This window comes from Abramis brama (genome assembly GCF_963993115.1).
Source record: "Abramis brama genome assembly, chromosome: 6".
NCBI lineage: Eukaryota > Metazoa > Chordata > Actinopteri > Cypriniformes > Leuciscidae > Abramis > Abramis brama.
Genome location: NC_139968.1, coordinates 36533971 through 36558849, shown reverse-complemented (window position 1 = coordinate 36558849; position 24879 = coordinate 36533971). Strand labels below are relative to the sequence as shown.

At 40.4% G+C, this 24879-nt stretch overlaps 1 protein-coding gene across 1 annotated transcript; it reads right to left on the bottom strand.

The window, feature by feature from the left end:
* Positions 1-1476: 1476 nt before the first annotated feature.
* LOC311084849 (uncharacterized protein) lies at positions 1477-24414 on the bottom strand. The gene is made up of 6 exons (XM_084117133.1): positions 24276-24414; positions 21025-21363; positions 8329-8646; positions 2227-2367; positions 2085-2116; positions 1477-1657 (listed from the first exon to the last, which is right to left on the bottom strand). Exons 1-6 carry the CDS (start codon positions 24325-24327, stop codon positions 1484-1486), a joined length of 1056 nt encoding a protein of 351 aa, XP_083973259.1. The 5' UTR covers positions 24328-24414; the 3' UTR covers positions 1477-1483.
* Between the last annotated feature and the right edge of the window lie 465 nt (positions 24415-24879).

Here is a 24879-nt window from a genome sequence, read left to right as displayed (position 1 = left end):
AAAAACAGCACAGCTGAACACACACAAACAGAACCTTACGGCTCTGGACGTAACACCCCCGCCACCAAAGACTATAACCGCCCACTGGTTATAAGTCAACATACAAATTCACTAATCATCAAAACATTAACTGTCTAAAGAATGAATTCTGGACAGGGCATCGGCAATGATGTTGTCACTTCCTTTCTTGTGCCGGATGTCAAGATGGTATTCCTGCACAATTAAAGACCACCGCATTAAACGTTGATTAGTGTTAGACATGCGAGTTAAGAACACCAATGGATTATGGTCTGTATAAACCAAAATAGGGCCATCACTTCCACCCAGATAAACTTCAAAATTTTGAAGGGCTAGTAACAAAGCTAGCGCTTCCTTCTCAATTACACTATAATTTCGCTGACACTTAGTGAATTTCTTTGAGAAAAAAGACACAGGATGGTCAATTCCTGCTCCATCCTCCTGAATCAGGACTGCTCCGGCTCCTGCAGCGCTGGCATCCACCTGTAGTTTGAAAGGCCGTGAGAAATTAGGAGCAGAGAGAACAGGTGCAGTACAGAGGAGATCTTTGGCAGCATTGAATGCATCCATGCACTCTGAGGTCCACACAAACTTCCTGGATGCACTCAAAAGATCAGTCAGAGGAGAAACAATAGCAGCAAAATTCTTGCAAAAGCTGCGATAGTAGCCACTCATTCCTAAAAAACGGCGCAACTCACATTTATTAGTGGGCTTGGGAAACTCAACAATGGCAGCTATCTTGGCTTCTATAGGTCTTACTTGTCCTTGGCCAACACATTTACCAAGATAAGTAACTGTTGCTTTGGCAAATTCGCATTTAGCCAAATTCAGAGTCAGAGATGCTCTCCTCAACCGTTCAAAAACAACATTTAACTTTTCAAGGTGTTCCTCCCAAGTGTCAGAGTATATCACAACATCATCCAAATATACCTCAACATCGGTCACTTCTGACAAAACTCTGTTCATGAGCCGCTGGAACGTAGCGGGTGCATTTCGCATGCCGAAAGCCATGACCGAGTATTGTAGAAATGAATCAGGTGTAACAAATGCAGATATTTCAGAGGCACGAGAAGTCAGTGGGACTTGCCAGTACCCTTTTAGTAGATCTTAGTAACATAATGAGCAGCACCAACTTTGTCAACACAATCTTCCATTCTTGGAAGAGGAAAAGAGTCTGGTCTGGTCACAGCATTAACTTTACGATAGTCAGTGCAGAATCTGAATGTAGAGTCAGGCTTCGGCACTAAAATGCATGGTGAACTCCATGGACCATTCTCCTTTCAGAGTTCCTACTGGCAGCGCGAATGCAACCAGGAACCATTAGTTCTCAGGGAACCACCCTGGTGGCTAGTTCCTAGAACTACCCGGTGCGAAAGTCCGTCATGTTCCCTTTCAATGACAATTAATGATGTCTCATTAGTCATTGATGGGAGCATTAGCCAGATGAGGGGATGTCCCATTAGCATTAGTCATTGATGGGAGTGTCAGCCGGATGAGGGGACGTCTCACTAGCAGCAGCCAACAATGGAGCATCAGCCGGATGAGGGGACGTCTCACTAGCAGCAGCCAACAATGGAGCTTCAGCCTGATGAGGGGACGTCCCATTGGTAACAACAACAGCCAACAAAGGGATGCCATTCTGATTAATGAGGAACAAGCAGATACACAGAAGGAAAAACAAATGTTCAGGATTAATGATTCAGAACTCTCTTAAAGTGAAAATTCACCCAAGAATGAGAAATGTTTCATCATTTACTCACCGTTATGTTGTTCCAAACCTGTATGAGTTTCTTTCGTCACAAAAGATGATATTTTGAAGAATGTTGGAAACCAAACAGTTAACGCTAGCCAGAAACTCAAACAGATTTGGAACAACATGAGGGTGAGTAAATGATGTCAGAATTTTCATTTTTGGGTGAACTATCACCCAACATTAAATATGTCAATTATTATTGGTGTTTCTGTGATGATTTCTGAATGAAACCACACATACTTTCAAACATAAAGATCAAACAGACACATTATTGATAATTCACAGGTTTTTGCACACAGCTTCAGTATCTCACCTGAACATGACCATTGCATGGTGTTCCGTTTCCTATTTGAACAATAATGATAAAAATACATATTTTTACAGTTTTAAAGATTCTGTTTGCACAATAAATCTCTTATTTAAATTCTGTACCATCAACTAGATGAAATACTTGCCAGTTTGACTTATTGGTGTAGATCTCTTGCGGCAATAGAAAATCACAGCAACAACTCCAGCCACAACCACCAGAACACCAACAACACCACCAACACCAACAGCAGCCGCTCCTGATGCAGCAGCTGAAGATGAACCTGAATCTGGAACAGATGAAGACAGACAGTCATTATTACTGGAGAACAGCTGATTAACCACTCCACCAATAATTGTGATGAATATTTACACTTTTCTACTTAAAGTATAAAGACATATGAAATTGATTTAATTTATAATTGTTGCCGTCTGGTAGGTTTTTGAGCAGCAACAGCTGAAACAGCATCACAGTACTGTGAGATCAACATGAACCAGCAATGTTTCAAGAATGGGTAAGATGGCGCAGTATATAATGTTGGCTGGGCATCGCTCTGTGTTGTATGTTTTATTGTTTCTGTTTTTGTTTGTATGTTTTATCAGCCCTAGCCACTGTCTTTGGACTTACGACTGCCAAACTTTACTTCACATTCAAAGGAATAGTTTACCCAAAAATGAAAATTAGACCATGATTTACTCACCCTCAATCCATCCTAAAGTTGCTGTACAGTGTATATGACATTCTTCTTTCAGACAAATACTATCATAGTAATATTAAAAAATGTCCTGGCTCTTCCAAGCTTTAGAATGGCAGTAAATGGCCGTTTCTGTTTTGAAGTCCATAAAAATGCATATATCCATGATAAAAGTGCTCCACACAACTCCAATAGGGGGTTAATAAAGGCCTTCTGAAGCTAAACGATGAGTTTGTGTGAGAAAACATTAATATTTAAAACTTTATAAAGTAAAATAACTAGCTTCCGGCCAAACAAACAAATGGATTCCACTTAAGTCTAAAGTGCAACTTATGTGAGTAATGCAACGTACTGCTGATATTTACGCTAAGCCATCACGCACTACACTACTTCTGACGCCACAAGTTGCATAAGTTTCGCTTTTGCCATAAATAGATGGTGTATGACCATTTGGCAGGAATCTAGAGTTTTACTTTGTAACATGTTAAATATGAATATTTTTCTTCAAACTTATCGCTTCGCTTCAGAAGGCCTTTATTAACGCCCCGGAGCCGTGTGGAGTTTGCTTATGATGGATAGATGCACTTTTATGGACTTCAAAACGGCCACTTACTGCCGATTGTATTTGTCTGAAAGAAGAATGTTATTTACACCTATGATAACTTCAGGGTGAGTAATTATGGGATCATTTTCATTTTTGGGTGAACTATCCCTTTAATGATAGCTGATCTTACACAAAGCATGCTTGTAGCTAGTTCAGAATGTGGCAGCAGACCAGCCATCTCTCCTGTTTTGGCCTCACTCAGGTGGCTGCCAATTGACTTTAGGATCAAATATAAGGTCCTGCAGTATGTTTTTAAAGCAGTGCATGGAATGGCTCCTGCTTGTGTGTCTGAGCTTATCAACAAACATATAGGTCTTAAAGATAAACAAGCAAGTTGCTTGTTACTATCCCACAAACAAATTTAAAGCTCAAAGGTGATCAGACATTTGCCGTTGAGGGTTCGAGACTAGAATTTAGAGTGGGTCACAGTTGATAGACTTTTTGGGTTATCTTGTTTTATGATATTTTATGTAACTGTATGTTTTTCTGGTCAGCATCTGCAGTTGTAAAGTGCTTTATAAATGAATAAATGAATGAACACTCTAAAAAATGCTGGGTTGCTACAACCAGTGGACTGGGAGGGGTCCTGTACCCCCCATAAGCCCCCCCTCCAAAATGACCCATGGTCCCCTGGTTTTTCATTAACACTAGAAACCTAACATACAACGTAATTTGTAACAATAAAACTTTTTATTTTATTTTTATCAAATGCCACTCTATTTCATAAGAAGCTACTCCAAATTAGATTTGCATCTGAAAAACACACTCAAGTGCGTCACAAGCTGTTTTCTGAGGGAATTTACAGACCGCAATGTTGCTGTGTGAAACTGGCAGAGTGGATCATCATTTTCATGTCATGGTGATGGTAAGATATAAATTCTCTTTGTTTTATGATAGTATTGTATACCTATTTTACTGATACTGAATAAGTGTTTATCTTAAAATAGAACAGTCACTAGATTATTATAATATGGATCTGCAGTCATATCTTGCGCAATGCTATATAGCTCACTATCAGACAGTTGTAATTAGCCATCTAACTAGAAAAATTAACTTTAAATTTAAAAAATTGTTTTAAATCTAGTAAGCTTCTCAATAACAGTGTTAATTTCATTAAGGACATTACTAATGAAGATGTTCATTGATAAATGCTTTTTTTGTCAACGATAACAAAGACGACTCAATATATGAATCATGACAAAAAGATTGTCCCACATAACTCTTTTTGGAAGAGGCTATTTGCATGAACTCCACCCACTATTGTCTGGTTGGGCCAGACAAAAGCACAAAAACACCTACTGTTCAAGTAGGCATAAAGACTGCAAATGTGTAGAACTTTTGATTACTTGATGGGACACATTTACAGTGTTTACACAGCTTTTATGTTAACATGTTTTGTCAACAAACAAAAAAAATCTTTATTTTGTGTTGTATTTAGTCTTGCTAAATTTGTTTGTGCCTCTCCATTAATTTTATTCAAATCAGTTAGGATTATTTTATTATGTATCAGCTATTTTGAATTATTTTTGTTTGGTATTGGTTTTGTAAATCTTTATTGATTCAGTTTGTTTCTTGTGTATTGTCATTTAGTTTTTGTATTAAAGGAGAACTCTGGTCAATTTTAACATTGAGCTCATTTTTTTGTACATTTGGAGTGCTGTCAATACAGAGAACAACGACAAAAATCGGTGTTGCCTACACCGAGTTATTCTATTTTTAAAATTTGCACCCTGTTGACTTCAATGGGGCAAGTACTAAACCTGCTTTTAGCCTCTTAACATCCTTGATGTGTCATTACAAGTGCACAGAAAATGTGAGTGATTCCTTCTGAGTGAACACGAGTGAATCTGACTGCAGTAGATGTGAAAGATATAAAAAATGATGTTATTTAAGCCAGCGCAAATACCTGTGTTTACCATAGACAGTATATAAACTGGACACAGCGACCCCATAGGTTTCAACAGAGAGAAAGTGAAGCACATTAGAAGCCCTCATTTCCTGATTGCCAAGCGTACTGCGCAGACTCAAACTGAGCTTGACGACGTGGATGTGACGTGAGCAGCCTGTCTGACAGTTGTAAGTTTTCTAGTAGCTGTGCCAAACGAAATCTGAACCATTCCCTTCCGAATCTTGCAGAGATGGAAAGCGTGAGTAGGAGCTGTCCATGAGCTAGGAGCAGGAGCAACGTCATTACTCTCTATGGCCTTCTCCCTTGACTTTATCGGACTTTCTGCCTCCACGTCCCCCCGATTGCATGCGAGCTTCTCTTCCTGTCTCTACGGTAATTTCCAGAGAGTCGCGTGGTTATGACGCAATCGTTAGCCTACTTTTACAAAAACTGCTTCTACGGGGGCATAACGTAAGATACAAGGTAATGGAGCCTTTTATACATTGTCGTGTTTCTTTAGAAATAAACCATGGACAAATGGAGTCTTTAAACGCCTCAGATGTAAAGTTATTCGCTGTCAAAGTGACGCCAAAATGAATGGGAGTCAATGGGATGCTAACAGCAGGTGAAGGCTTGTTAGCCAATGGCGGCTCCCGGGGGTACCTTCAAAGTAATATGAAACCCTTACCCACTGGTGTTTACATCCTGTTTTTCGGTTGAAGTCCAAAGTAGTCGATTGCCGAGTTCACGCGCGTGATCATAGGTACTAAACCTATGCGCGTGAACTCGGCAATCGACTACTTTGGACTTCACCCGAAAACAGGATGTAAACACAGGTATTTGCGCTGGCTTAAATAACATCATTTTTATACATTTCTTTCACATCTACTGCAGTCAGATCCACTCGTGTTCACTCAGAAGGAATCACTCACATTTTCTGTGCACTTGTAATGACACATCAAGGATGTTAAGAGGCTAAAAGCAGGTTTAGTACTTGCCCTATTGAAGTCAACAGGGTGCAAATTTTAAAAATAGAATAACTCGGTGTAGGCAACACCGATTTTTGTCGTTGTTCTCTGTATTGACAGCACTCCAAATGTACAAAAAAATGAGCTCAATGTTAAAATTGACCGGAGTTCTCCTTTAATGTGAAATTGTGTTTTTCTTTTCATTGAAATGATTTTTTTTAATCTACCTGATTATTTTTGGTTTTCGGCCTCGTTCACACTGTCAGTCTAAATACGATTATTTGTGTATCCGATTGAAATCTGATCTAAAATGATCGTTTTCCGTAATATCTGCATTTGCTTCAATGTCATTGGCAATGACGTTGCGTTGGTAGGCATACGTCAAAAACAACAACTGCGACTGTTTGCAATAGCCATGTTATCCTTATTAAATTTTACAGTGCCACTGTGGTGAAGTATCCGGTCACTCTGAAGCATAGACTGTAAAAAAAGATGGACGACGCCCCTTCGCTCTCTTCCATTGATGAGAACTGAAGCCGCCAGAGTCCCGATATGGCGCTGACATATTGAGTCTGCGCAGTAGCGATCTCGGGACCAGACCTGCGCAGTCGTGAGCAGGAAGTAAAGCGCGTAATCAACGCTCCGCCCTCACTCTCGCAGAACGCACGCAGGGAGAGTGGATTCTGCACACTTTTTAAAAAATTGATTGCAGTACGACAAGAGGCTTGTTAAAACAAAGTAAATACAATCTCCTCAGTCCTCCGAAGATCCCGAAAAAAATGTCCGTTGGTGCTTCAGTGACTACTTCGCTCAGAGAACCTGTCAATCACAGCTGTCAATCATGAGGTTACACCACCGAATCACGTAATTAACTAAAAACCAACTTATTTTTGAAACAGACACTTGAACTTACATCAGCGTGATAAAAACGGCAGCAAATGAAAGAAACCAGCTTTGGAAAAAAGATATTTGAAGTGTAATTTAATTGTTTAGTTGATCTTACGTCCCGTTGAATAACACGGGGAGGCGGGGCTTATGACCTATACTAGGACCAGTCACTGGGGGGCGATCGAGACGTTTTGGCTTCACTTTTCAGGACTTGTGCGGCACGCTTGCTCTGAAGCGATGGGTCCGGGCTGAGGACCCAATTAGTATGCCAGTAGTATGCCTGATCTAAATCTGTTCTCGCGATACGGTAAGGCAGTATCAGTGCAGTAATATCAGTTAAAGCTCATAGCACGATCATCGGATAACGTTAGCTGTATGCTATGCTACTATCTAAGCTAACTAAAAAACACACTAACAACGAGAAATGTTTCATTTCACAATCTATAGCTTCGGTTAAATACTAGTATATGAAATGTATCATTTAAAATACATTAAATACATTAATGACTCGTTATAACGTAGTACAAATGTCTTCTATAATAAAGTGATTTTGTATGATTTGTATCCAGGCACTAAATCGATTACCCATAAAACGTGCTTTGAACCAATCGGATTGCTTGGGTCCTCAGCCCGGACCCATCACTATAGAGTGACAGGATAATTCACCACACCGTCACACTAGGCCTCCTCTGAAGCAGCGTCAGAAACGGAAGCTGGTATGTAAACATTGCAGCTTTTTTTAGTCTCCTCCGGTTTCAAAATATGCCTCCGTTGTCATTTTCTGATCGTTCGATGCTTTGCAACAACACAGCATTGTTTCGGCTTTCACCATGATGTTTCCTCTAACAACGTCTGACATTTACGTTACGTGCTGTAAGAAAGTATAACAAACCATGCAAAATCCGGTCATATTGTTTAGACTGAGACGGATTTCCAGAAATGCAATTTAAATAGGAATGTGGCTTGAAACAGATTTGTAAAGATTGGATTTCATGTAATTTTTAACCGTTTAATTCGAACACTTGTTTTTCAACCCATGTTTGAGTCAAATATGAACAAAAAAATATTTGACCCAAACAGGGAACTCAGCATTTTGTTTAGAGTGAATGAATCGATTGTTTAAATGAAAGCCGGCTGATATTTACATTGTGGATTTGAAGTATTTCACTGTTCGAAAGAAAATGCACTGAATGATTAAAGAGACCCACCAGTGACAGAAACACTGAAGCTCCTAATGATGCTGAATCTGCTGTTGTTGATCTGTAGTTTATATTCTCCAGAGTCTGTGTTTCTGGTGTTTGTGATGGTCAGAGATCCAGTCTGATGATCCAGCTTCAGTCTGTCTCTGAATCTCTCTTTACACTGAACATCTGTGCAGATCTTACTCTGATCTCCAGTGATTTCAACGATGGGAATGTCATTAATATACCATGTTGAATCATTTGGTTTTCCAGTGTATAAAGTGACAGATTCTCCTTCCATCACTGACTTTCTCTTCATTTTATCTCGTTCAGCAGCAGAAACAGCTGAAACACAAACCAACAGATGATTGGAGGATTTTTTGCTGAAGAGAATAAACTCCACAACAAAAAACAACTGAACATAAAAGCAATAAAAAAAAATTATCGTCTATTGATTTTCAGTCCATATTTTGGACTTGTTTTAGTCCAAATTTTCCATCATAAAGAAAATTTTCCATCAAATCCTGTTGTTTGAATTCCTCCTGGTGAACTAAAACAAATAACTGAGTATGATGTATTTAAACAGATGATATTATGAGAAACTGACATATTGACAAGAACAAACTGATAAAAATAACAACTCGCTAATGGATAAACAAAAACCATGTTGAACAACATTTACATCTATTTAATTTAATTTAACAGTATATTTATTTTTATTATTAAAGCTGCAGTCGGCAAGTCTGGCAGATTGAGTGGACTTAGCCAAAATTTTGAATGTTTACAACTCTCATGCCCCTCCCCCACTACCAACGAGCACCCGCCCATCGTCAGTGCGTGAGTACCTGATTTTCTGTGAACGCGTCCGTTGTTACAGGGAAATACCTTATATGGGTTTGTATCCTGTTGTGACGTTGTTGGTCCCGGTTTGCGGGCAGTTGTGTTATGGCGTACGCTGAATAAAGACGCATATGGACTCAGCTCCTGTCTGCTTATTATATACAGAAACATGGTGTCAGAAGTACACACTCGATCCTGAACATGGCTTTAAACAGTATTCCTGCCCCTGAGGGCATGAGGATGTCAGGGGACATATCCAAAAATTGGGACAATTTCAGGGCGGAATTCGAGGACTATGAACTAGCTACTGGGCTTATCGAGAAGCCCAAAGAGGTGAGAGCGGCCGCACTGCGGCGATTAATGGGTAATGAATGTCGGCATATCTACAGTCATAACATTGTGTTGAGCGAGGAACAAACGAAGGACCCGAAAGCCATACTGGATGCGTTGGGGGACTACTTCAAGCCTGCGAAAAATGTGATCTACGAAAGGTACATGTTCGGTTGTTGCAAGCAGGAGGTGGACGAGCCTATAGACAGTTTTCTCACGAGGCTGCGGGAACGAGCATCAACCTGTGAATACAGGGAGCTCAAAGACGAAATGATTCGTGATAGACTTGTCCTGGGCATTGACAATGAAAACACCAGGCGGCGCTTGTTGCGTGAACGTCAGCTGACTTTGTCACAGTCTGTCGAAATATGCCGACTGGCAGAAGCGACGGAACAACGCGTAAAAGCTATGGACAACACAGTCAATGACACTGTGAATAGTGCACAAGCACAAAGGCTGAAACGTAGGGACGGTGAAGTAAGTAAGGAGCAAATGCTCAGAACCGGGAACTGCAAGTATTGTGGGGGTGGTCACAAGAAAGGCAGAGATCAGTGTCCCGCATATGGAAAGACTTGTCGATCATGTGGTGTATTGAATCATTTCGCTAAGGTTTGTAGAGCCCGTCAGAGAGCCGACAGGTCAGACAGAGTGAATGTATTGATGGATGATGGTCAGGATGAGCAAGGGCCCTACAGCGAGGGTCGACTGTTTGCGGCTGAGGAATGCATTGACACAGTAAAGTCCCCAGGTCCAAGATGGTTCGTTAACCTGACACTTAATAAAAGAAAGCAGGCCTGTCAGCTAGATACGGGAGCAACTTGTAACGTTATGAGCCGGATAACCAAAGAGAAACTGGATCCAGAAAGCCCCCTGCATCCGAGCACAACAAGACTCAAATTGTATTCTGGTGCCACAATGTTTTCCCTGGGGCGATTTCACACAGAATGCACTATAAAGAGCACCAAACACAAGCTAGTTTTTGAAGTGGTTGAAGCCGATCAAGAGCCGTTACTCTCGGGTGATACATGTGAGCGGCTGGGACTCATGAAATTTACCATCCCAGAAGAGCTTCATAGACTGATTGCATACTCCGACATGCCTCTCACAAAGCAACAGTTAACTAACAATTTCAAAGACGTGTTTAACGGCCCAGTCGAGTCAGTCCCAGGAGAGGTCCGCTTTGTGCTCAACAGCAGCGTGTCGCCTGTGCAATGCGCACCACGGAACGTGCCAGTGGCCTTGAAAGCCAGAGTTAAAGAACAGCTGGATAAATACATGAGAGACGGACACATCACAAATGTCACGGAACCCACACCATGGATCAGCAACATGGTAGTCATAGCCAAGCCAGACAAAGTAAGAATATGCATAGACCCAAAACACCTTAATCAAGCACTGCAAAGATCGCACTACCATATGCCAACACTGGAAGACGTTCTGTATAAGCTACCGAAAGCACGTCTGTTCACGCTGGTGGATGTTCGAGATGCATTCCTACACTGCAAACTGGATAACGAAAGCAGCTTAATGACAACTTTCTGGACACCGTGGGGGCGGATGAGATGGTGTAAACTGCCCTTCGGCGTCTCCATAGCACCAGAAATATATCAGCGTAAACAACACGAGCTGTTGATGGGACTCCGAGGCATAGAGCCCATAGCGGATGACATACTGGTTGTCGGCTGCGGTGACTCGGACGCAGCCGACAGAGGCCGAGTTAGATCACGACAGAAATCTCCGCGCTCTGATGGAGCGATGCAGAGCAGTGAAACTCCGGCTGAGCTAAAAAAAGGTGCAATTCAAACTCAAAGCGGTACATTTTCATGGGCACATACTATCAGCGGAAGGATTACGAATTGACCCAGAAAAGACGAAAGCAGTCCTGGCAATGAGGACACCACAGGACGTAAAAGCAGTTCAGCGTTTCATTGGATTCGTAACATATCTGGCCAGGTTTCTCCCACGGCTCTCAGAGGTATGCGAGCCGCTTCGCAGGCTTCTGGACAAAGAGGTAGCGTGGCATTGGCTCCCTAAACACGACGAGGCGGTTCAAGAAATAAAACGTATGGTTACGAACACGCCCGTTTTGAAATATTACGACATAAACAAGCCGGTGACGATACAAAGCGACGCCAGCAAGAACGGTTTGGGCTGCTGTCTCTTGCAGCAAGGACAACCTGTGGCTTTCGCCTCGCGGGCGCTTACGAGAACTGAACAAAACTACGCACAAATTGAGAAGGAATGCTTGAGTATCGTGTTCGCATGTCAGAGGTTCCATCACTACCTGTACGGCAGAGAGACAATAACTGCTGAAACCGACCACAAACCCCTCGTGACAATCTTCAAGAAGCCACTTTTGAGTGCTCCCAAACGCCTCCAAAGTATGTTGTTACAGCTTCAAAACTACAACCTCAATGTCGTGTACAAACCTGGTCCAGAGATGTTTATAAGTGATACGCTGAGCAGGGCAGCGCTCGACAAACATGCGTCCAACGACCCCGGACCACAACAACATACTGTGAGTACCATGGACAGCGCCGAGGGCGTGCTCTCATTCATAGACCAAGCCCTACACCTCAACGTGACAGACGTCAGTCTCCGCCAAATCGTAACTGAGACCAGAGCTGACAACGCATTGCAGGAGCTGGCAAAGATCGTGTTAGCGGGCTGGCCTGAGCGTAAAGAAAACGTATCACTCTCGGTGCGCGAGTATTGGCCATTCAAAGATGAACTGAACATTCAGAATGGTGTGCTTTATAGAGGTCAGTGTGCCATTATACCAAAGGCATTGAGAGCAGCAATGCTCAATCGCATTCACGCCACGCATATTGGAGGAGAAGCCTGTTACAGACAGGCGAGGGAAACGCTGTTCTGGCCAAACATGAGAGGAGAGATAAATGATTACGTGGCTAACTGTCCTGCGTGTAATGAGTATGCGCACAATCAGCAAAAGGAAATGATGATGTCCCACGAAATCCCTGTGCGTCCCTGGCAAATGGTTAGTATGGACTTGTATGCGTACGGTGGCAGAGAATTTCTGATCATAGTGGACCACTACTCAGATTACTGGGAAATTGATCAGTTGCCAGATCTGACGGCGGACACAGTCATTACACGCTGCAAAGTGCAGTTTGCGCGTTACGGCCAGCCAGATCAAGTGATTACCGACAACGGGCCGCAATTTGCTTGTGAACAGTTCAGAAAATTTGCTGCCCAGTGGGGGTTCATACATGTTACATCTTCACCCCAGCACCCAAAATCTAACGGAAAGGCCGAATCTGCAGTGAAGATTGTTAAATCACTCTGTAAGAGGGCCAAACTCGACGGAACAGATCCATGGTTAGCAGTGCTACACTGGCGAAACACGCCCACGGAGGGATTGGACAGCAGTCCGGCACAGCGACTCATGTCCCGCAGACTTAGGACGGGACTTCCCATGACAAACAGCTTGCTTTACCCCAAGGTGGTTGAAGGAGTTCCGGAGAAACTCAGGTGGAAACGGCGGATGGCAAAATTCCATTACGATGCGAGAGCGAGAGACCTCCCAGAGCTTAATGTCGGCGAACACATAAGAATGAAACCACTGCCGGGAGATCGCACGGGACGGTGGCGGAGAGGCCAGTGTCTGGGGAAAGTGAATCCGCGGTCTTACGTAGTGGATGTGGATGGCACATTATACAGGCGCAACCGTGTGGATTTGCGTAGGGCTGAGCTCTCCGCCCAGTTTAAGCACCAAGAGCCAGGGATGAAGGAGAGCAGTCAGGGCTCGGTGGCCAGCGACGATGAAACCGCAATCAGAGAAGGCGACACATCTGACAGCACAGAATGTGTGCCAGAGCAAGTTCAAGAACGGAGGCTGTCAGTGCCTAACAGACCTACCCAGCGTGAAACCCAGATCTTTACGCGCAGCGGCCGTCAGTCACGTCCACCACAGAGACTGGACTTGTGAACTTTCCTAACGCATCACTAATGCAGTTCAGTTTTGAAATACACAGCATAAGTTGTTCTAGTAAACTTTGAGTTCATATTCGGGGTTGGGTTTGTTAATAAATGGAGGGGTTCTAAGTGAAGTGTGGCAACACTGTAAAAGAAGGGAGATGTTACAGGGAAATACCTTATATGGGTTTGTATCCTGTTGTGACGTTGTTGGTCCCGGTTTGCGGGCAGTTGTGTTATGGCGTACGCTGAATAAAGACGCATATGGACTCAGCTCCTGTCTGCTTATTATATACAGAAACATCCGTCTCTTCAGCATCGATCAACACCATGGACTCGGAGGTAGGCTGCCCTGGCTAATCTATCCATAGATAGCAATAACCGAGGAATTGGAAGCTTGTTATTAGATTTTCTCTCCGCCATCACGCTTCGTACAATCTTCGCAGTGCATGTGATATTGTAATGTGCGCGTCTGCGCGAGGGAGGGGGGATCTGTGGCGTGTGAACGAACTGTGATTGACAGTCAGATCTCACACCCCCCGGCGCTGATTGGACCCGATGAGACGGGAGCGGTGGATTTTTGCAAAACAAATAACACGCTCCAGGGGCTCGTTCTTCGTACGTTGCTTATTACATCCGAGATCAAATGACACATCCAAGATGATATCATCGTGCTAAGCATGATCCGGCTAATTGGGTTCTTCGAACTCACCTGTTGTTTATGATTAGTATAGCTGGATTGAGTTATCTGAGATAACTGCGCGTTCATGCGCTGGTTTAAAAGGGGATATGTATCGATAGTAGAAACATTGATCAGGAACGCTGCTATTGGCTGCTCAGCGTGGCCAAAGAGCGCGCTCAGTTTTTCTCCTCAGCAGAGCAAGAACTAATAGTCGAAGTTTATTCGGACTTTTAATGTTTAATCAAAACGCCAGGGAACACCTCAAAGTCTGCAAAAGCCAGGAGAGAGAGCTGGCAAAAAGTAGCAGACAATTTAAATCCGTTAGAAGTGGCCATAGATGTTTTTATTACTTAATATCACCTATATTTTTGTATTTTAATAATTGCATAATTACTTTGTTCATTGTAATGTCAGAGTCACCACACTAGAACATGGGAGCAAATAAAAGTGAAGTACAAAAATATTCTACATTATGGTAATTTTTAGTTATATTATAGTCTCTTTTATAAAAGGCACTGTTAAATAAATGGTTGTCTGTTTATAAAAGCAACCAAGAAAAAGGCTGAGAAAAAAAGAAAAGATCTTAGTCTTACACTGTAAAATAATTTTTGCTGCATTAAATTAAGGCCGTACAGTCATTTCAACTGTTAAATCTTGAGTAATGATGAATTGCTTTGACTTGTGAAAGTGAAAACTGATAAACTTATGTTTATGTAAAAATATTTTGCCATGAGTTATTGATCACATTTTTCCCGAGTGTAGTTCATTGTAATGACATTGTGTTTTCCTCTTTTGTGCACTTTTACAAAATACACCAACACTTGTATCTGTTCCCAAGAAAGTATAGTGGCTGAAATATGTGCAGTAAGTGGACATTTTCTAACTTTCCAAAGGAAAGAAAGTATAAGACTTTGTAATGTCCATTTGTTTCCATTGCACTGGACAGTGAATAAACCCTCTCAGATAACTGTCATATGGAGGAACTAGCCTACATGCAGGTGCATAAATAACTTTACTTCATTTATACTTGTATGCTTTATGGCTGCAATATAAGTTGCAGGATTCCACATCTACAGAAAGGCCTACAGAAGAGTCTGCACAGACAGAGGAGACATAGGCCTACAGGCGGGCAGTGTATAGCCAACTTTTCCTTTTTATTTGTTGCATGAGGCATGTGTCTAATATCTCTTGGTGCAGGCACTTTACCACTGGCTTTTCTTTACAAAGAACAATTGAAATAAAACTCAAGGAACTAAGCATATGTGTCTTTTATTAAACATTTAATGAAAAGTGTTTTTTTAATATGGCACATGCAACAATGTCACAGGCCCTGTCAGGTGTGCAACCCTCAGACTTCTTCAGACACTGAAATCCTCCCTTTAGCCAAAGTTCATTTCATTGTGTGCCCTTGTCCTGGCTAGAGCTGCATTGTAACTGGTTTGGGTCAGGGAATGGGGTCATAAAACACCTGTCTGCAGGAACATGTCATAATCACCTATGAAAAAATGCAGTTCTGTTAGGATCAGCATAAGTGTGTGTAATACAGTGAGCTTGATATTTAATTGTGGAACTTTCCTTACCACTTTCAAATAATGTGCATAAATGTGAATCTCTGAAAATTCTTAAGTCATGCACATATCCTGGCCATTTTTCTTTCACAATTGTGATATGAAAGATTTAGTCAAATGCCTTTTTTTATTTGATATAATCTGGAATATTAAGAATCACAATAGTAACTGGGCTGCACATTTACATTGTGAACCCCCTTTCTGTTCACAATCCCCTTCATTGAGGCCTTGATGGCAGCCTCCACTTTAAAATGAAAATTCTGTCATCATATACCCTCATGTTGTTTCAATCCTTTATGAATTTCTTTCTTCTGCTGAACAAAGGAAGATATTTAGAAGAATATCAGTAACCAGACAGTTTCTGGTCTCATTGACTTCCATAGTATATATTTTTTCCTACTATGGAAGTCAATGAAACCAGAAACTGTCTGGATACTGATATTCTTCTAAATATCTTCCTTCCTGTTCAGCAGAAGAAAGAAATTCATACAGGTTTGAAACAACATGAGGGTGAGTAGGCTATATGATGACAGATTTTTAAAGTGGAGTATATCCCTTTAAGCCTGAGTGGCATATAGGCTACTGTAATCAGCATGGTCATGATTGCATGATCCTCATAGAAAAAATTATTATAGCATAAAAAAACTGCTTTTAAAAAAAACTGCTTTACAACATTGGGTATTCAGTGGCTTGGAAATGCCACAAAAAAACCTAAAACTGTTTTTTAAACCTAAAAGCGCCAGGTTAACTCTGAATGACACGACAGACAGCACTTTCCATCAAGTTCTCCGCATCTCCAATAGTGTAAAGGAAAGAGCCACTCGCAAATAATCTTAGGGTACAGTTTATGCTGTAGTTAAAGCCCGACTCCGACAAGTCGAAAATAAATGTGCGTTTCCAACAAATTAATAATGTAAACGACAATCTCACGAGTCACGAGAAAAAATATATATCTCAGAAAGTGCACTATCGCGCTGCGCTGGACTTCCCGTATCAGCTCCGCTTATGAAGCCGCGATCTAATCCTGTTTACATGAAATAAGCCTGCTCCCGAGCAGGTTTAAGTTTGCGCACCTGTTGCTATGACAGCAAGTCCAGGATGAGCGTCGAAGAACCAAACAATCCAAGATCAAGCCAAATCGTCAACAATCAAATCCAGCTAACTGAGTTAGCGACGTACGAAGAACGAGCCCCAGGTGGAGTTAGAAGCTCGGGTTTTTTCTAAAACCACCTTATTTATGTTGTTCTGTCGGATTATAGTGTCAATATCACTGAATTTGATCAAAAAAATGTTGCCGACGGCAGCTTTAAATTATCTACCGTAGGCCTATATAATGTTTTTAATTAATAATGTATGTTAAAGGTGGTATCAGCGATTTCAGGCCCAAACATAAATGATCACATTCAACTAATATTTCCTAATGATCCGCTAGCTGCCCGCCCCATAAGCATGCTGTCAAAAAAACGCGTCTCTCTAGGTAGCCTAGGCTCTGAGATCTGCACACAAAAACAGTTGGTATCAACATCACTCAAAACCAAAATAAATAGTGTTCCAACCAATCATCGACAGGGGCGGGTGTTGTGAGGTTTTGCGCTCGTGCACGGCTGCCTATGACGGCTGCACGCGAAAACCTCACAACACCCGCCCCTGTCGATGATTGGTTGGAACACTATTTATTTTGGTTTTGAGTGATGTTGATACCAACTGTTTTTGTGTGCAGATCTCAGAGCCTAGGCTACCTAGAGAGACGCGTTTTTTTGACAGCATGCTTATGGGGCGGGCAGCTAGCGGATCGTTAGGAAATATTAGATGAATGTGATAATTTATGTTTGGGCCCGAAATCACTGATACCACCTTTAAAGGCACACTATGCAGTTTTCCATTTTTTTGTAAAACAGCGCCCCCTAGAGTCTCTGTGGAGTACTTGTATTTAACGTTACTGTTGTAAATTCTACTCACGCAGAGCGTCTCTGCACTCACGGCCTGATTGCATTGCTGGTTTTGCCAGCGGTGTCCACCCCTGCTTTGCTATCGGGATACTACGAGTTCTTTTACCATCAAAATGATTTCGAAGCTCTTATATTAAGATACAAATCTTGCATAATGTGCCTTTACAAGAATGCAAAGAGGAAAAAAAAACACCTGTATCTGAATCTCTCATTACAATGAACTGTGGGTTTTGTGTCCCAGCTGGGTTCATCACTTATTTGGTTCCCCTGGAAACATTTCTGTTGTGGTCTGTGTTATTTGCAGCGCGTTTCTGTATTTGGTTGTGTTGTGAGTATTTGGAGCACATGTGTGTTGTGAAACTGATGAAGATGTTTTGTTAATTTGTGGGTGTTTTTTTCTATTTGCATGTGCTGTCTTCAGTTGCAGCGCGTTGAGCTCTCTCGGCCACCGTACATAAATCTAGCTTACACACATTATTATCATACGCCTGTTTAACCGAAGCTAATTTGGGTGGGTTTCTCACATCCCCAATGTCACTCCTCTGCAGGGAACTACACTGCGACCAAAATGGTCGCATATGCGACCTTTTGAAATGCCATTGCGACCCTAATTTTTAATGGGTCGCAAATGTATCACTGATTATTTTTGTACCTATGTTTTAGGCAATAGCCTATATGCTATGATTTACTATGAGCGTTTATTAAAACAGAAATGTGTATTTTAAGAATACGTTTTATAACGTGCTCTGAGCATTTAAAACATCAAGTTGGCTTCAGCCCCGCGACCGTTACTTAGATTAAAACGTAGCCTACCATTGTATCAGTGCTGCGCGAGCTCTCTCTCTCACTCAAACACGGACGCGCGCACACAGAGAGAGAAGATAATTGTAAAATGAAAATTGACGGGCTATAGTTTAACATTTATTATTTAATATTTAACGTTTAATATTTTAACGTGTTCTAACGTGTGCGTTCCTCAGCGCGTACATGTGAAGCTCACATGCACTAAAAGCCTGTCTACCAGCGCCTGGATACTGGACTAAGTTATCTTTCGAGTCTTATTGTGCTTATACTGTTAAATACACACAATGTTTACATAAAGAAAGTCGGTTATGTCTAAAGTGAAAGCAAACTTGAGAAAATTTAGTAAATCTGCTTGTCAAATGCGTGTATATTAGACGCGTCGCGCGCAACTCTTAAAGAGACAGTAGCAATAGTAAACACGCTGCCGCTTGTCCTTAAAGGGATAGTTCACCCAAAAATAAAAATTATCTCATCATTTACGCACTCTAATGTTGTTCCAAACCTGTATTAATTTCCTTCTAATATTTTCTAATATTTTTCTAATATTAATATTTTGAAGAATGTGGCTATCCAAACAGTAGCTGGTCCCCATTGACTTCAATAGGAGAAAAATATACTAAGTCACTGGGGTACATCAACTGTTTGGTTACCCACATTCTTCCAAATAACTTTTATTTTCAACTGAAGAAAGAAACTTATTCGAGTTTAAAACAACTTGAGAGAGTAAATTATGACAATTTGAATTTTTAGGAGAACTATTCCTTTAATGTTAATAAAACAACACAATGCAAAGAGAAAATCACTCACTGCTATTGACTGATAACTTTAATAGTAGCTTTAATAAGTATCAATGTCTAATTTATACAGTGAAGTCTGTTTTGTTTTATTTTCATATTTGTTAATTTAATTACTTTCTTCAATGCTACTGTTAAATACACCTACTGAAGCTGAATACACTTAATACACTTTGTATATTAAGTTGTGTATGTGTAATGTGTATCTTTGATCTTAATATTTAATAACAAAGAAAATAATGACAAATATTTTTATCTTCGCCCCTGTCTGCCATTTATTTTTTATTTTTTTTTGTTACCTAAGGCTTTGTTTTTAAAATATGGACATTAGTTTGGCTGTAATGCTCAGTCACAAAATACAAATAGTAAAACCAACATAAAAAAGAATCGTGATATGATATTTTTGCCATATCGCCCACCCCTAATTGGAATAATAAATTAAGTAGCCTATCTTAATTGTACACAATGTTCCTGTTGTTGTTGTTGTTGTTGTTTTTTTTTTTTTGTTTTTTACTGTTTTATGCCATAACAGCAATATTAATATCGCATCACTACTTAAGAGTTCAGGAGTCTGCCCATCTGTGCCAACCATAGCATGTTGAAATCCATTTTGCACTTTATTGTGTACTGTCCCAACCAATGTTAAAGAAAACAAAAACAACAAGGCATGTGGTTTAAAAGATGGCAAGTAAAATAAAAAGCACATCTGTATGCAATACAGTTTCATTATTGTTCATTATTATCCAGAGCGGATTACTATAAATAATTTGTGCGACCAAATCATGTTTTGCGCCAGTAACTGAAAAAGTTAGTAGCGCAAGTGCCACCAGTGGAAAAGGTTAGTGTAGTTCCCTGCTCTGTGTTTTACGGCCCTGATGAGAACGTCGGTCTTCTCGGCTGTGAACCGCTCCTGGCGCGCGCCTGGCAAATCCGCCGTTATAATAGCAATCGCGCCTGCTCTTAAAGGGAATGTGAGATGACGCTCTGATTGGTTTATTTCACGTTACGCCGAAACCACACCTATGAATAATGAAGCTACTTCAGACCAACCCATTTTAGATTTGCGTCAGGCGCAAGAGTCATTTATCCCGCCAGGAAAATAACAACAGCACCCAAGACCCGCCCACAAAGTTACTTGAGTTTCGCGTGTGATACTTCAGATCGTTAAAATAGGGCCCATAGAGTGCATAGAGAAGATTTGTACTTAAATTATGATTAAAGTCGACACAAAATCAAATTTGACCCCATTTACTTTGTTAGCGCATATTACTAGTCTTGTGGTGCACAATTAAACCATGCAAGTTAATAAACAGAAAAAATTTGTTTGCCGTGGTAATCTAAATCTGTAAATCGTGTAATCAAAATCTGTAAAGTTACTTCCGGTCTGGAATGGCGTTCCTTCTCTGATGACGCCAGTTTGACGGCTTGGGTTTAAAACTCTTAACCACTCCCCTCAAACCATTAGTCTGCTATGAGCAGAGATGGAGAGGAGGAGCGCTAAAGTAAATCCTCGCCCTCTATTCCCTTTCACTTGGAAATACATCACAACACTGGAGAAAAGTCGTTTGCAACTTCCGGTTTAAGGGGACTTTAATGAGGACTTGACTCAGATAACATACTGACTGTGGTTGCTGGTTCAAACAGATGCGGTAACACAGTAGGCCTACTGTACAACCACTGCACTGCATGGTTTCATGCAGCTACTGTACATTACTCACGCCTTCCTGATTGCACTGACCTTTAAACACATTAGTAATCAAATACCTATGCTTCTGTCTGATGTAACTGAAATGCACAAGACACACTTTTAAACAACTCACCATTGACCGTAACAGTGAATATCCTCTGAATGCTGCTGCCGCTGATGATCTGTCCTTTATAAACTCCAGAGTCTGTGTTTCTGGTGTCTGTGATGGTCAGAGATCCAGTCTGATGATCCAGCTTCAGTCTGTCTCTGAATCTCTCAGTATCTTCATTACACTGAACATCTGTACAGATCTTATCGAGATCTCCAGTGATTAGAGCGATGAGAGTGTCATTATGATACCATCTAATCTTCTCTTGTTGGTTTCTTTGAACACCAGTGTTTAGGGTGACTGAATCTCCCTCCATCACTGACAACAGCACTCCATCACTGTCTGGCTCAACAGCAAGAATACCTGGAAAGGAAAAGAACAGTGTATTAAACCAAGCAACATTATACAACATGAAAGTGCTGCGAAATATTTATTTTTTTTCCTCCAGAACATAAAGATTGTAAATATAGGATTATTTCTGGATTCATAATGTAATACATGCAAACAAATAGCAGAAGGACATCATTGATTCACGCATGCATCATATCATGTAAATTTGTGACCTTGTGTATTGCCAAACAACAAATTACATGGAGCTTTTCCAATATGTTTTGCCATGATTTTTTTTTTTTATAAACAAGCCAGCATTTTGAACATTCTATATCTTTCATCCATTTAAATATATTTATATATCCCATTCAAATATATAAATAAATAAATAAATATATATACAGTATATATATATAGGCTATATATATATATATATATATATATATTATATATATATATATATATATATATATATATATATATATCTTAGCATCAACAATTATCACAGTTTTTTTGCAGTGCGCAACTCCGAATTGAATGTCACGTTATCATCTTTAGTTTATATCACAATTCTGAGGAAAGAATTGCAGGAAAAAGACAGAATAATATCGCAATTCAGATTCTTTTTTTTTCTCATAGTTGTCAGATATAAACTTGGAATTGCACGAAAAAAAGTCAGAATTGTGAGACAAATTTGAAATTACATATTGTTCTGCTACCGCAGAACTGTCATTTGGTGGAGCTTATCCAGCTTCTCCTCGCTAGATGTCCAGCGAAAAGAGGTGAATGTAATTTAGACCTAATGGGTGGGGCTAGAATAGCAACCATAACCCTAAACCTAACTATTGGACAACTCTATGGCTGCGTCCGAAAACTGATAAAAGCTGCCTTCGGTCGGAAGGCATCAAGGCACATCCGAATGCAATGTTAGTTTCACTTCCTGTCTCCTGAGATCAGCGCCGATGCTACAAATTGCACACTTTGTCTTCAATAACAAATGCACATCAATAGACAAATAATACTTTTTACAAAATACTATTGTGTACTATAATGTATTTTGAAAGTATACTTTCAATGTATTGTTACAATTATCATTTCCAGCACACAGTTAAAATATACCAAAAAATATTTTTAATAAAGTGCAAATAAATAGGCTACACTTAAAAAAATAAATAAACTGAATTTTCACTTCAAGTATATTTTTAGAAAATATATATTTTGAAAATATACTAAAATACAATTATTTTAAAGTGTGTTAAAAGTTGTATTGTGCAAATAGGTAAAAGCATGATGCGAATATACTTTCAATATATTTAAAGATAATACAATTTTTATATTTGAACGTTGAACGGCTCTGGGGTGCGTTTCCCGAAAGCATCGTTGGCCAACTATGGTCGCAAGTTCCGTCGTTACCAATAGAGTTCAATGGACATTGCGATGAACTTGCGACCATAGTTGGCCAACGATGCTTTCGGGAAACGCACCCCTGATTGGTTCTTATGATAATGAGATCGCTTCGCACCTCAGAGCTTGAGTTTACCGGATATGTTGTGCGTGCGTCATCTCTGCATATGTTACTTGAATGTGTTTAGATACATTTAAACTGCTAAATTATATAACGCGATCCTGTCTCTTTTAATAGAGGACTTTGAGGAATCAACACGATTCATATATGATTATGGATTAGGTTATGTTTTTTGCGATCAACTTTTTTGAAACGTGAACAGCTTGGACCTCTTGACAGTTTTGGTGAATCATTTATCGGAGGGATCTCTCAGGTTTCATTAAAATATCGTTTTCTTTCGAAGATAAGGTTTAAAATGGTTTGGAACTACTGAAGGGTAAGTGATGACAGAATTTAGAGGGTTGTTTTAACTAATTAATATAAAACGTAGTATGTGCTTTTTTTTTTTTTTTTTTACCCAGCTTCAAGTTTGCATGACGTGTGACTTTTGGAACCTGATTGAAAACACACACACACACAGTTCTGTTCATTTTACACTGAATAATGCGATCTGAAGAGTTCAAATAGCGAACACAGCGAGCGTTCTGATCCTCTTCCTGATTGCGTCAATTTTGATATCAGCGCTCTCTCATTGGCTGTACAGCTGTCAATCATCTCACGATTGGGATATTATCCTGCCATTCTGCTGTACTGTGTATACTTCCTCATTCTGACCTTCGTGATAACAAAGCTAAAGACACAACTCTTCACCTGAAACAATGAGCTAATAAATGCACGATTTCGAGTATAACTTATGTGGTTTGTGTGCGATTTTGGGTATTTTCATATGAATAAAGAATGTTTACACTGCAGTATTGCTAAGCAGGGTGTAGCATTAGCTGCATATAAAATGCTAAATATAACATATTTCAACATCTTTTTTGACTTAAAAACATTTTAAACCGTGACCGGAATATGATACAAATGTGGTTTAAAGTGAGCTTTAAGTAAAAGTCTAATATTAATCTGTTAAACTGTATCATGTAACATTAGCTTGATGCTAACGTTGTTTCGTTACGGTTGTGCAGGAATATAACTGCGCCAAGATTTTTTTTTCTCCCACGTGACTTCCCGTGTTTGTGTTACTGCACAACATGTGTCGAAAAACACATCATATAAGCACATTTCATTTAAATATTGTCGAGTTAAAAAAGCAATAAATCAGAAATAATTCATTTATTTTGAGTGTGAAGTGATTAGAGCTGGGAGGACAACTGTGACGTCGTTCGTTTTATGTCGACCTAAAGAAAGATTGTATAAATGTTTTACCATGCACGAGCTCAACACACAATGCAAGAATAAAGGAAAGAAATGTAATAAAATAAATTACAGTCAACAACCACAAATCAAACAGAGCTTGTACAAAATGAAACTGCGTCACATTTTTTGTTCGCTTCGATAGGCTATACCGGAAGAGAGACTGTAACAAATAATGTCTTACCATGATTTAGTAAAAATGAACCCACTGAGAGCAAAATAAAAAGAAGCTTCATTTTCACAAATTTTCGTCCGAAAAAAACAACGCAGAATCTGTTAACACCGTCTCGCTCTTCTGCCTCTGGCGACTAAAGTGAAAGTAAACACTGGGTCATCCCACGCTAAGCCACGCCCGAAACCGCCACAGGCCAATCGTGGTTTAGCAACCGTAACTAGGCGCAGGATCTCTGGCAAGCTTTCGAGCGAGGGAAATGCCGAAGCGTTGTGCATATGGATTGTGCAAATCCAATACCCGGTATCCTAAAAGTGTGGACGGAGTGGTGGAATTTTTTCCCTTCCCGAAACATAAAACCCAAGGGGAGAAATGCAGGTGTTACACCAGATTCCGTGACCGTCATAATATGTGACCGTATTGGGCGCGGTTGTCTCTGTGCTGCGTGCGTGATCTACGCAAACAGCGTAACTTCTGACTATAAGCCAAAGGTGAGGTATTTACGACACGTTTGTTTCGAAATGCTGGTTATTTACACCATAAATGATTATTTGCTTGCCCAGATTGAGCTCAATGTGTGTTTTTTTCAGAGTAGCCTGACCGCTCCCTCGGGTTT